At 41.4% G+C, this 12,829-nt stretch overlaps 1 protein-coding gene across 1 annotated transcript in view; it reads left to right on the top strand.

Annotated features, from left to right (window-relative positions):
• The window catches only part of Lama2 (laminin subunit alpha 2), a 606,823-nt gene that overhangs the window by 460,802 nt on the left and 133,192 nt on the right, over positions 1 to 12,829 (top strand). Inside the window, 2 exon segments of the mRNA XM_052169299.1 lie at positions 2,684 to 2,826; positions 5,440 to 5,538. Coding sequence (XP_052025259.1) covers positions 2,684 to 2,826; positions 5,440 to 5,538 — 242 coding nt within the window.

Here is a 12,829-nt window from a genome sequence, read left to right on the forward strand (position 1 = left end):
TGCCCGAACCACTAGACTCTTTTGAGCTTGTCAGGCAAGTACATCCCCAACATAAGTATCAGAAGGCATGGCATCCCATTGCCTCCAGAATCAGAAACCCAAAAAGTTTCCTTGTTTCTGAAGTTCTAAAAACCCTTCCAGTGGTCCAGAAGCCACATGGAGTCTGAGAGCCACACTGGGGATCTTTACATCTCTATACCAGCCAGCACTTCATCATAGCTTGTGATCTGTTTTCTACAATAGCAGAATGCTGACAGGTCTCCTGAATCTCCAACCGCCCAAGGGTGTGAAGAAGCCACTGCTGTTTCTTCCTTTTACTTTGTTTCTATGATGCAAAAATCATCTTTCCTTCTAGCAGGGACAGTAAGAGACATGGTTCTAGCTCTAGACTTCTCTGCCCCTGCCTCCCGAGATTTGTTCAGTCACTTGTAAAATGTCAAGAACTTGCAGAGTCACTCCGATGGCATGCCACACTTGCACTGCCGCCCGCACTGAGCTGATTTATTAAACACCCTGCTAGGGCTCTTAGATGCCTGTGAAGGGATATGGCAGCTTATCACTAACTGCTTGTCCTATCAAAAAAAAAATCCTTCTCTATACCTCTTTCCCTTTGTTTACAAGCTTCTGTTAATGGTTTCCTCTCCATTAAGTACTCAAGGGCATGCTGTTTAGAGAACTAATTGAATTCTTGCCAGTTGGGGTAGGAGCCAATCCGGCTCCAGAACTCAGTGTTTTCCACGTTATATATATTTTCTCTCTCTCTTCTAACATGGAAGTGGTATTGATCCATCAACAGACTAGAAGACAGGGTTTATATCTGTGTATATAGATTAATGTGCACAGCATAATTGTGGCATTCCATGCTTCTTGGTATAAAGATACATGCCTTACTCTACCATGTCAAACTAAACTGAGCAAAGTGTGGGGAGAGAGGTGTAGCTCGGTTGCCAGAATAGTTACATAGCACTTGCAGCACTCTGGATTCCTATACTATATAAACAAGGCATAGCAGCTCATACCTGCAATTCCAACACTCAGAAGGTAGAATCCAGAAGTTCAGGATTTTTTTAAAAATATACTCTATTTTTATTCACTGAAGATTAATATAGAATAAAACTACACAAATACACATCATAACTAATAATATATTCTCTTACTTAATCAGGATTTTGATGTATTGCTGCAGGTCACTTTATAATTCTTTCATTGATTTTGAGTTCTTTTTTTTGAAAAGCATGTTCATTTATTGAAAAAGGAAGTAAAAATATTTTATGGTAAAATTGAAGATTTATGTGGAAAATATTTCTGATAAAATAGAAGAGATGTATAGAAAAACACATTGAAATGGACAATTTTCATAGAAAATTAAAGAGTAAAGTGGTAGACATAAAAACCATTGCTAAGGTCATCTTCAGTTGCATAGCACATTTACTGCTAGCCTGGGCAATATAAGACTGCGTCTTTAAAAATGTCCTAAACTAAGTAGGCATACTATTACATTTTCCAAAGAATGAATATATATTCCCTTTAGAAATTGTGATTCTACTTTTAAGTTAAATTGGTAACACACTAACAAAAGTCCATTTCGATTTTTACCAACTCTACTAGCACCCTCTCCATCTCCATGAAGTTCAAATAATTTCTCTTTCTGATCACTAAAGATAATATGAATAATACTAGTGAAGTCAATTATGTAACGATTAGACCTTGCTCTACCTTTGGGGGCTGCTTTTTAGCAGACTGGATAAAGTTAATCATCAGGGTAGAGATTCCCGGAGCTGCAGCTTATTGAGAGAGAGAAAATGCTGAGGGAAGGAGGGGATGCTGGCCAAAATGGTAAACATCTGAACAAGGGAAAAAATATGAGCACAGAAAGGTTTTTTTCTTTTGTTTTTAAAAATTCTGTCAGAGGATAAGGAGAGGGCTCAGTTTGCAAAGTGTTCCCCATATAATCACAAGAACCTAAGTTCCTATCCTAGAACCCAGGTCAAAAGCTGGGTGTGACTGCATCCTCCTGTCTTTGGGGAGCTTTGGGGAGGTAGATACATGAGCATCTCTGACATTTTCTGACCAGCCATCCTATCCCAAATCATATCCCCAGGTCCAGTGAGAGTGCCTAACATTGACCTCTGTCCTCTATAAGCACACAGAATATCCACATGTGCACCTGCTCCTTTATATACATGCACACACACTCAGACACATGCAAAATCTTCTTACCATATGTCAAGATAGTACTTACATACCTTTTTTTTTCATAGTACATGAAGGCTTTGCAGGATACATTGCTACAGATGCTGTGTAGTACCGTGCAGGACGCATGGCATGTTTGGGCGCAGAGAACATTCCAATGCAATGTTCTCATAGATTTACTCTCTGTCTTGCCTTTCCTTTACTAGTTCTGTAATATGCCTCCCCTCCCCCATGCATACTCCACTCACTCCTCTTCTTTGGTTCCTCTGTCTTTGTGGTTCTGGGAGACAGAGATAACTTGGTCCTTTGTTGTTCTCGCTCTTCTTCAGCTGTCGGCACTGTGAGAACAACAATTGTGTGAGGTGCTGCGTCTCGCCATCATTCATAGAATTATGCTCAGACCACAAATTGTTCCATAGCTGGAGTCTTTGAACATTTGGCTGGTGTTGTCCAGCATGAGCAAATGGTCTCTGTTCTTCCCCTTTCACAGTTTGTGGAGACGAGTGTACAGGACTTCTTCTTGGTGACCTGGCGCGTCTAGAGCAGATGGCCATGAACATCAACCTCACCGGTCCACTGCCTGCTCCATACAAAATTCTGTATGGTCTTGAAAATACAACTCAGGAACTCAAGGTAGGTACAAGCACTAAAAGCAGCAGGGTTAGGGGCTGACATGAGCGAGGCATCCCAAATGGTCTTGGCTATTAGTAGTCCATGTTTGGACTTGCACAAACCAGGAAAGCAAATGCAGGAACGTAATACCTAAACTGGTGTTTCAAACTGGGGAACTGTACTATGCAGAGTGCGATTAAAGTCAAATACTCTTCCATCCCTCTTCATCTGGCATAAATCAGTTTTATTGTGTGACTTAAATATGTGCAAACATAAAATCACGTATGTACTCCTTATACTTCTAGCTCCATAAAATTAAAACAAATTAATACTTACAAGAGTCTGCAAAACAAATAAAATTCAAATTAAAAGCATTAATCGAAAGTAATATGATTTTGGCTGACAGTGAATTCCTTCTTTCGAGGAGCAGAAGAGGGCTCCCTTATCACCTAATCACTTTTCAAAAGCACACTTGCTCAAACCATAGAGACTAGCATTTCAACACATCAGTTTGTGAGCTACACAAGCCCTCTGTCCCATCATGACAGTATTTTGAAATGGAATCTTTGGGAGGTGACCATTGTTAAATTGCAGACCAAGGATGAAGCCCTCATGGTTCTATATGATCCTTGTAAGACCGGAAGAGGAGCTTTCTCTTCACCAGCCAATCAGAACACAGGGAGAGGATAGCCATGTGCAGGTCTTCTTCAGCAACCCAGCTAGTCAGCACCTCAGGCTGTTCAGCTTTGAGAACTGTCCATTTTGTTTAAGCCACCAAGTCTATGGAGATTTTGGTTGCCAATTGTATGAAGACAAAAACAAAAGTACTGTATTATATATTTTTAAGTAGGGAAACTGAGGCATAGTGAAGTTTTTTTTTTTTTTTTCTTGAAGCACAATTATATGGCTAGTAAATGTTGAGGCAAGATTTGAATACAGGCAGTATGACTTTAGGGCCTTTGAGACTGAACATCTTTTCCAACGTTAAAGAGACAAAAATAATTTATGTGAGAAAATCTAGTTGGCCCCTGGCCAGGCTCTTCCCACTGGTTCTTGCCTAGGAGAGCCACCTACATGAGACACAGATCTGCACTGGACCTGTCAGCACACATTAGAAGTCAGGCCTGCTTGGGAGAGATAAGGCTGAAACTCTAGAGGACAGGGCAATAGAAAGGAAAACATTGACAGCGAGGCTGCAAACCTGCTTACTGCACGTCTCACATTCAGACATAAATACTTCATGGGAAGGAGGCTGACCAGTGATTTTCCACACTTATAGAAAGAATACAGACTAGGAAATGGATTAGAAAATCAAATATTTCAGTTGGACATCAACATTTTTTTAAAAGTAACATGTAGTCAGTGGATAACAAGAAGGTTCCTGACGGCAGTCTCTGAGAGGATCTACCCATGAGCATCATTAGTAGCAAAGGCTTCTGTCGTGCTCTTCCTTATGTCTTAGAGTTTATGAAAGTGACCTTGACAGTTCTGAAATTCCAGTCTTTTCTTCATTTTTATCTATATTCTTTTCCCATAATTTATCTATTATTTGAAAACTTAGGATCCTATCTTGGTAATTTATAGCATTTGAGAAACTATGTATTTTATAGTGTTATGATTCTCAAGTTCTTATCAGCTCTACCAGGACATCATGTCTACCACGTGATGGCCACAGCTGGACCTATTAACTGATTGCCTTCATTGTCATAGAGCCACATGGGGGAACTGAGAAGCATTTCCATGAGAGGGCATAAAGAATGACAGATGATCTTGAGACTTGTACTTGGCCTCCATGATGGACTGGGTTCCTAAATGCAGTAGCTGGTAGTCAATTGAACCATTAGAAAGTGGGAATAAAGCCCTAATGGTAAATTCTAGCGAATCTTTAGCTAGAAAAGAAATGCAGAGTAATAAAGTTATGATTAATGAGGAACAGTGACCCTCCTATTTAGTTATGAAATGGGGGGTGGGGTGTATTTTTTGATATGTACAAGGATGTGGAGATGTCTACCCTTTGACAAGCTTGCAGGGCAGCCTAATTTTCATTATATTTATTACTCTCACAGCAACCCTGTCTAAAAATAGTATCCCGTAGATTGTGGCGGAATCTGGCACAGCTGTGTGTATGAAGCCAGCTCCTTCCGATCTTTAACAGCAGGACCAGCCTAGCAAGCAAGGTCCTTGTAGCAGGGGCTGCTCTTTCTTGCTTGTAAACTGCGGCTACACTGATTGCCTTGACAAATGCAAAGATCGTTTTAAACTCAACTCAGTACCAGCTTATGAGCCTTTGTTAAAAACTCTCTGCAGTCAACATGTGCTCATTCAGAAAATGGGGTAACTTTATCTCACAGAGTTTTTATAAGACATTAATGGGGTGGGGGAAGGATAAACAATCAAAAACTTTAGTGCATTCTAATTTCTCAATAAAGTACAGCAAGTCTTAATATTTACCTACATCTCTGGCTTGGCAGTCTGTGAGTTAACTGCCCACTTACAGTAAGTAGTTTCTGTTTTATTGAGGGTAGAAGTGCTAAGTATTTGGTGTTTACAGGGTAAAAAAATGTGCTCTGTGTTGACCCTAGGATGACGGCCAAGCCATTTACTAAGATGTATATGGTCTGAAATCTTTTCCAGCACCTGCTCTCACCGCAGCGGGCACCGGAGAGGCTCATTCAGTTGGCAGAGGGCAGCGTGAACACTCTCGTGATGGAAATGAATGAGCTTCTGACCAGGGTGAGTTGGAAAAGCCATGGATGTCCCTAAAGCGCACACATCTTAGGGAACTGGTTGCCTTCAAGTTACAGCTAACAACACTCACGCCCTGAAATCTTCTTTCTAATTCACGATTTTTTCATGGACTCCAGGAATAAGGGCTGGCTAATTCTTCTTCAAAGGACTGTTTTATTTCCCTGTAGTCTTCTCCAAATGCACAAACAATAAATCAATAAACAGGGTCGACATACTTGACTACTTGACGTTGGTCAGGGGAAAAGGTTAAGGCTGGCTACATACTGTGAGGACCCTATCTAGTAGACTCCATTGTAAAAGTTGTTTTTTCTTTTAATCAATCCTAGGTATCAAAAACTCTGCCCTTGATTGGGTAAAGGAAAAGAAAAACAGAGGAAAATCCTTGTTCTGTCTTTAAACCTCATGGAGTTTCTATATTTTTGTGGAAATTCAGTCTCAAGCAGTACTCCTACTTACAAAATGAAATCTTTACTGTCAAAATCTGGAGCATTTAAGACACCATATAGAGTCAGGATGTAAAAATCCATGCTGCTTCTAGGAGACTTTTCCCAGCAATTGGTTAGGCTAAATTGTCAAAACTGCAAGAAGGTCCTTTTTACCAGTGGAGGGAGGGGAAAACAGCATAAAGTCTGCCATCTTGTGGATAGAAAAATGTATGAACACGGAGACTGGCTTGCAACCTAGGAGCCAGGCGATTTAAATGACAAAGAACGTTGGAGTTAGAATATCCTTGGAGAGTACCTAGTCTATTTAAAGAAAGGCTTAACAGGGAATAAATTAACGATGGCTTTACAAGTTGCTAAAAGTCTGGTAGTCCAGAACAGGATCCAGCTCCAGATTGTCACTGTTCCTGAACTTTCCACAATATCTGCTACTGGATCAGGGAAACTTCCACAGGAAAATTAAATGGCTTCTAAGCACATATTGATGAACATCAGTCCTGAGGTTCCAAATCCCACTGGCAATCCCTGTTCAGAGGCTCGGCTCACCCAGGCACAACAAGAAGACAGAGCAAAGCCTCTGCCTGAAGTTAGTAAACCTTACACTGGTTTAGCTTTAACTGGGAATGTTTGACTTGTTGCATGAATAAGAGAGTTTAGTGAAGTCAGTTCAGTTCAAGTCATTTCCTTCTGTTTGCCCAGGTTAAGGGCAAACAGATGAAAATGTGTATGAAAAATATTAACGAGGCTCTATCGACCCTGCTGGAGCTTTTAGTCATGAATGTGTGTGGACGTGTGTGTGTGTGTGTGTGTATGTGTGTGTGTGTGTGTTTAAGTGTATGCAGAATGATGTAACTGCATGCAAATACATAAAAAAGCATGAAATATATGAACAAAAGCACACACACAAAAAAAATGACTAAAACTGTAACAGTTTAATGTGGTCAGGAACCATTAGGAGAAAAAGTCATGAAACAGACAGCATGTCGCTTACCCAGGAGTTGATTACTGGGGGTCACTCTTGCAAGTCCAATGGTAGACCTACAGATAGCCTGCAAGTGAAGCTGCCACAGTTCCTCCCGAACCTGTGTAGCCTAATCTTAGTCTAGAATCGCACATCACGGGACTGTTTCACTACAGATGTCAGATCCCTTTTGTGTCTCAGCCCACAGCTTTTTTTTTTCTCTTTTCAGCAGACTAAATTTGTATTATTTTTAGAAGCCTTTTAAGAAAGTTAAACTCTCAGAGCAAACTTGGAGAGTGCAGAGAGTCTATACACACCTTCAGACCGGCCCTGTTAACCCTGCCTCCACTCATAACGACTCCACTGTTCACCTGCCCAACTAGAACGAGATATTTGCTGCTGCCTGTGAGCCTGCAGTGTTACGTGATTATTCTCCAAGGTCTGTCACCTGTTTTTCTGTTAACTCTTGCCATTGCACATAAGCATAGAAAGCCAGGATCCAACATGATCGTGTACTACAGAATAGTTTCTCTACCTAGGGTCTCTCTGTCATGTCCTCTTGGCCAGGACGTCACGTGACTGGGAAAACAAAATACAGCATTTTCAGTCTGACTTCTTTTGCCTGGATTCTTCACACCCCCATCTTTCCGTGGCTTAAGAGCGCAGTACTTTCTCACTCTGAACACTCCCTTCACACACCGCAGCTGATTTCTCCACATGCTTAATGAAGGATGTCTTGACTGCTCCCAAGTTTTAGAACTGTGAATAAATCCATTGTAAAAAAAAAAATCTCTGTACGGATTTTTGTGTAGACATGGCCCTTGTTTGAGGAAGCAACGAGCAACCTAACTGCTGGAGTGTTTCTTCTACAAGCATGTTCAGAATCATAAGAAAGGTTCCGTGTCTTCCGAACTAGGTATAACATTCTGAATTCCCAGCACTGAGTGGGAGATTCTGTCATTCCACTTCTCTAGTGGATTTTGGCTTTGATAGGTTTGGAGAGTTGGGCCGTCGAAGAGGCAGAATGTTATGCTCAGCTTGACCTGGACACTCATGACTTTATGGCTGTGAAGCAGGCACCTTACCCACTTAGCCATCTCCCCAACCTGTCTCTTGGTTAAATTTTAAAAGTTCTTGTAATTGGTTTCTATTGGGTCATTGTTTTCTACTCTGTGGCTTATTTTCTCATTATTTTTCTTAAAGGTGCAGGAATTTCTCATTCTAATGTAGTCTAGTGTATCGGTTTGTTTTTGCTCTTTGTTTGATTTTCATGAGTGTATATCTGGCATTTTTACCCAGAACTCATCGTCATCACCCAGGGATGTCTGGGTTTCATGATGTTGCTGCTGCTGCTGCTGCTACTGCTGTTGTTGTTGTTGTTGTTGCTGTTGTTGTTGTTGCTGCTGCTGCTGCTACTGCTGCTTTCTTCTTGTCTTACCTTTTGGTAACTTTGTAGTTTTTCATTTTACACTTAAGTATATGATCCACTTGTACTTAATTCCAATGTTAATTTTTAAAATCAATCTTATATTTTATATACTTTCCTTTTGATTTTTTTTCAGAAGTCAGAAAAGTAGTTCCAGGATTCCCCCCAAGGTCTTCTGTTACTGCAGTGTATCTGACGGGCTATTTGAATGAGACGTAACTTTATTCCATCTTCTTTAGTTTCTAGTTAGTGCTTTACCATTCCAGGACCACTTCTGCAGTACCCTGCTTCATGTAGGAATCACACATCCTTAGTTATTGTAGCTAACAATAGTCTGCAGGTTGTCAAGATGCTGGAAAGTCCAAACCCTTTAGAAGCATGAAACCATAAGCGGAGAGGTAGAGGACTTGAGTATCCAGGCTACACAAAGAGTGAATAAGCAAGGAGTCCTGAGATTGGGCCAGAGCCTGACGACTCATGCAATAGCCACAACTTCCTGTTCTCCAATACCTGCTGTCGTGGACTAGAGTTTCATCATGGAATATACCTGGGTCAGGGCCCAGGCTCTTAGGAATCATGATGCTGGGATTTTTATGAATGTGTCAGATGATTCTGACATCAGGTAATGTTGAGATTCACCATCTTCCAAAGTTTCCTCACAGCTAAAGCTTCCATTCCTCTGACTGGTAGTCATATATTGTTTAAAACGCATGTGTATTCACTCTGCATGCATGGGTGTTATAACTAACACCTGCCTTTTGCCTTTTCACCTTACATATTTGGAGCTCATTTTAAAAGGAGAAAACTATTTCCCTACTAGTCTGGCTAAAAAGATTAGCCTCAGAGTAGCTACAAGAAACATACATGAATCAAAAATTAGCACTGACTTTGAATTTCTTTAAAACTGTATTGAAATGAGGCAGCACTCATATTAAGTTAGCTAGGTTCTTTAAAAGCTGCCTCCCTCGTGCTTCATAGTCTGTGAGAAGACAGTGCTATAAACAGTCTCTACTGGCTGGTTTTGTGTGTCAACTTGACACAGGCTGGAGTGATCACAGAGAAAGGATCTTCAGTTGGGGAAGTGCCTCCATGAGATCCAGCTGGGGGGCATTTTCTCCATTAGTGATGAAGTGGTGAGGGCCCCTTGTGGGTGGTTCCACCTTTGGGCTGGTGCTCTTGGGTTCTAAGAGAGCAGGCTGAGCAAGCCAGGAGAAGCAAGCCAGTAAGAAACATCCCTGCATGGCCTCTGTATCAGCTCCTGCTTCCTGACCTGCTTGAGTTCCAGTCCTGACTTCCTTTAGTGATGAACAGCAGCATGGAAGTATAAGCTCAATAAACCCTTTCCTCCCCAACTTGCTTCTTGGTCATGATGTTTGTGCAGGAATAGAAACCCTGACTAAGACACGGTCTAAAAAGCGAAATTCTGCTCCATTTACGTTGTCTTTTACCGTCTATTGAGAATCAGGCTTAAGTGAAGATGAAGCACTTGCAAAGTGACAAAAGCTAGTCTTTCCATTTTTCAGGGCCGGTCGTGTCACATGGCTGTGCTGCCTTGTTTATGGTTTTCAGAAGTTAAAGTTGAGCTTGCTGTCATCAATGCAGTTTGCTTTTCTTCCTGTGTTTATAAAGGGATGTGGGATGTCACACATCATGTTGCTTGGTTTGCACATTTGAAAATGGACATTGGACATATTCAGAAAGGCCTTCCTTTAGAAATGTCTCCCCTGTCCTTCCACAGGGTCAGGTAACAGCTTCCCATGTCTTTCCCTGTGTGTTGTTGGCCCAACAGCTTGCCTGGGGAGTATATCACTTAGATACACAGCACAGGTAGTATCTAAGAAATGACCCTTGGAAATATCGTGTAAATGATTAAATCTGAAATTTGATTATATCAAGAACCCATATGAGCCAGCAGATTCAAAAGCAGATGGCATTTAGGCAATGTTGTCTATTCGATAGTTAGATTTGCTCCATTAGGTTCTTATTTTAACATAGAGAAGCCTGCAATGTAAGACGTTAGTAATATCCAAACAAGAAAATTATTTGCAAATTTTAAGAGACATGGTGAGACCTGCTTGAGCTACCACAGGGAAGTAAAAGCTACACTATTCAGAAGCAAATTAATGTCAGCGTGGTGGTCAAGCATGCTGTCTGGATCTCAATACTCTGAAATAAATCAACAAAATCTAAAAACCAGGGAAAAATAGTCCAGTTGAGTGAGCATAATATTTTCAAAAGATAATCAAGAGGTTAAAGAGGTGTTTTGGTGAATAAAGCATTTTTATATAGGAGCACTGGAAAGATTGCAGTATGTGTATGGGGATATAGAAATAAAAAGATCAAAGATGATAAAAGATGTTTGGATAATTAAAAGATATTGACCATAGTGAAGAGGGAGGGTGGCTCAGAGACAGGAATGGCAATTTTCCAAAACAAAAGAACACCCAGGCTGAATCCTTTAGGCAGCTCCTATCCGCTGATATTTAGCTTCATCAATAGTATTACCAACAGCCTGTCCTGGGTGAACGTGTTCTTTCTGTACACCCTGCCATTTGTCAGGAATGATGATGTCTAGAAGGAAGGATGGTGCCTGGTAATCTTAGGAATAGACACAGGCAAGACACAGTCCTAGCATTCAAAGGCAGACATGACCCTAAGTGGCTCCTCTGCCAATGTCCACTGCCCTAGGTGACAGAGCATTTGTAGAAGACTTCCTTCATGGGATTCTTCTGGGGCCCTTTGGACCGGATGATGACCTAGCTACAGCATAATAAAATAACATGATTTAAAATATCTATATCTAAGGGATGTTCTGGTGTGAACTGTGATGTGTGTTGATTTATCAAATACTTTTAAGTACACTTCATGTCAACCGTGGTCTCTTCCCATTTCAGTTGTTCTGTTTTTCTGTGTATCTTTCTCATATACCTGGATATTAGCTAGATATGCAATATCACTTGGCACGGACTTAAAATAAAATCAATAAATCTGTGGGGTTTCCCCCCTCAGCTCTGTATCCGCGATTCCAAGTAGAGCATTAAGCCTCCCATGCTTCCATTTGCACCCTGTAGAAATTGGGACCAGTTCTGGGGCATCTCCTGGGGAAAGAAGGTTGCTGGGATGGAAAGTGCTATTAAGTTCTAGTGAGTCTGCACTGAATGCAAAGTCTAGCACAGGCTGTCTACCCAAGCCAGTGGACTTGATGCCAGAGAGAGAAAGTTATTATATGTGCCAAAGAGACTCATCCTAAGGAAGCCTCAAACAGGATTTGAGGATTCCAATTCTGCTGAACCTGCCCCCCATCTTCACCATCCTCATGTAACATCAGAATGTGAAGTTACCAAGAGGTTTTGAGAGAGTGTGTACTGTCCCTGCAAATGGAGGGCCTCTTGCCTGGCTCTCCTCCCAAGTCCTCAGCTGCAGTTCACAAGTAGTTGCTTCATGTGCGCAATGAGAAATGCCCAGAAACCTGTTCCGCTGTCCACATTCCCTGGCAAGCGTAGCACCAGGCATATGGTCAGTCTAAATGGCACTGGATCCTTCCAGCAGGCTTTAGCACTTCAGAAGGGTGGCTGGTTTGATTATTTTTATACCAGCCAGTCATCCAACATTTTAGACGCCCTGTAGTTTGCCATAGACTATGACAGGCTCGCTCAGGAATAAAGAAAGTGAAACAGAATCGCTAGCACCTGACAGTGGAAATTAGACAGACACAGCAAATTATCTCACAGCTCTGATGGGGTTTGTGAGGAAAACTGTTTTGAGGCCCATTTAACTGAATGCAGGGACTATTTTAAGATAGGCACCATACTGAGAGAGAGAGAGAGAGAGAGAGAGAGAGAGAGAGAGAGAGAGAGACAGAGACAGAGACAGAGACAGAGACAGAGAGACAGAGACAGACAGGCAGACAGATGAATACAGCAGGCTACAACCTGCCCTCAGGTATTTATGTTTTAGAGAAGAGGGGAAGTCCAGAAGTGGGTCAATCAGTTATTTATTCACTATACTAGTGTGGTTCTAAAATATGCTGCACTGTGGAGACTTAGTTAAAAGTCCTGTCAATGGCCATTCTTAGAAGAAGAAAACTGGAAAGGGGCCGGATGAATGAAGCAAAGTCTCTGAAAGGGATTGGAGGAACTCATTCTGGGTAGAGACAATAAGAAACAAGAGGCTCCGAAGAAGAAGAATTCTTGGCTTATGTGACATGCCTAAGGGTAGCCATGGATTTTCTTTAGCCATTACCTTTGTAAACCTGTTTCTCACCCAAGATGACACTGGAGTGCTGACAGGATGTGAACCTAAAGTGTTTGCTGATGAAGTTGCTTACATAATACTCTGTAAATGCAATAGCTCAAGAGAGAAGCACAATGGATATGTTCTTGGCCATCGAAATATAAGAGAGGGCACAATGATAAATGTTTTAAAATATTAGAGGTGGGGCTGGAG

The sequence above is a fragment of the Apodemus sylvaticus genome, chromosome 23 (assembly GCF_947179515.1).
Source record: "Apodemus sylvaticus chromosome 23, mApoSyl1.1, whole genome shotgun sequence".
Lineage (NCBI taxonomy): Eukaryota > Metazoa > Chordata > Mammalia > Rodentia > Muridae > Apodemus > Apodemus sylvaticus.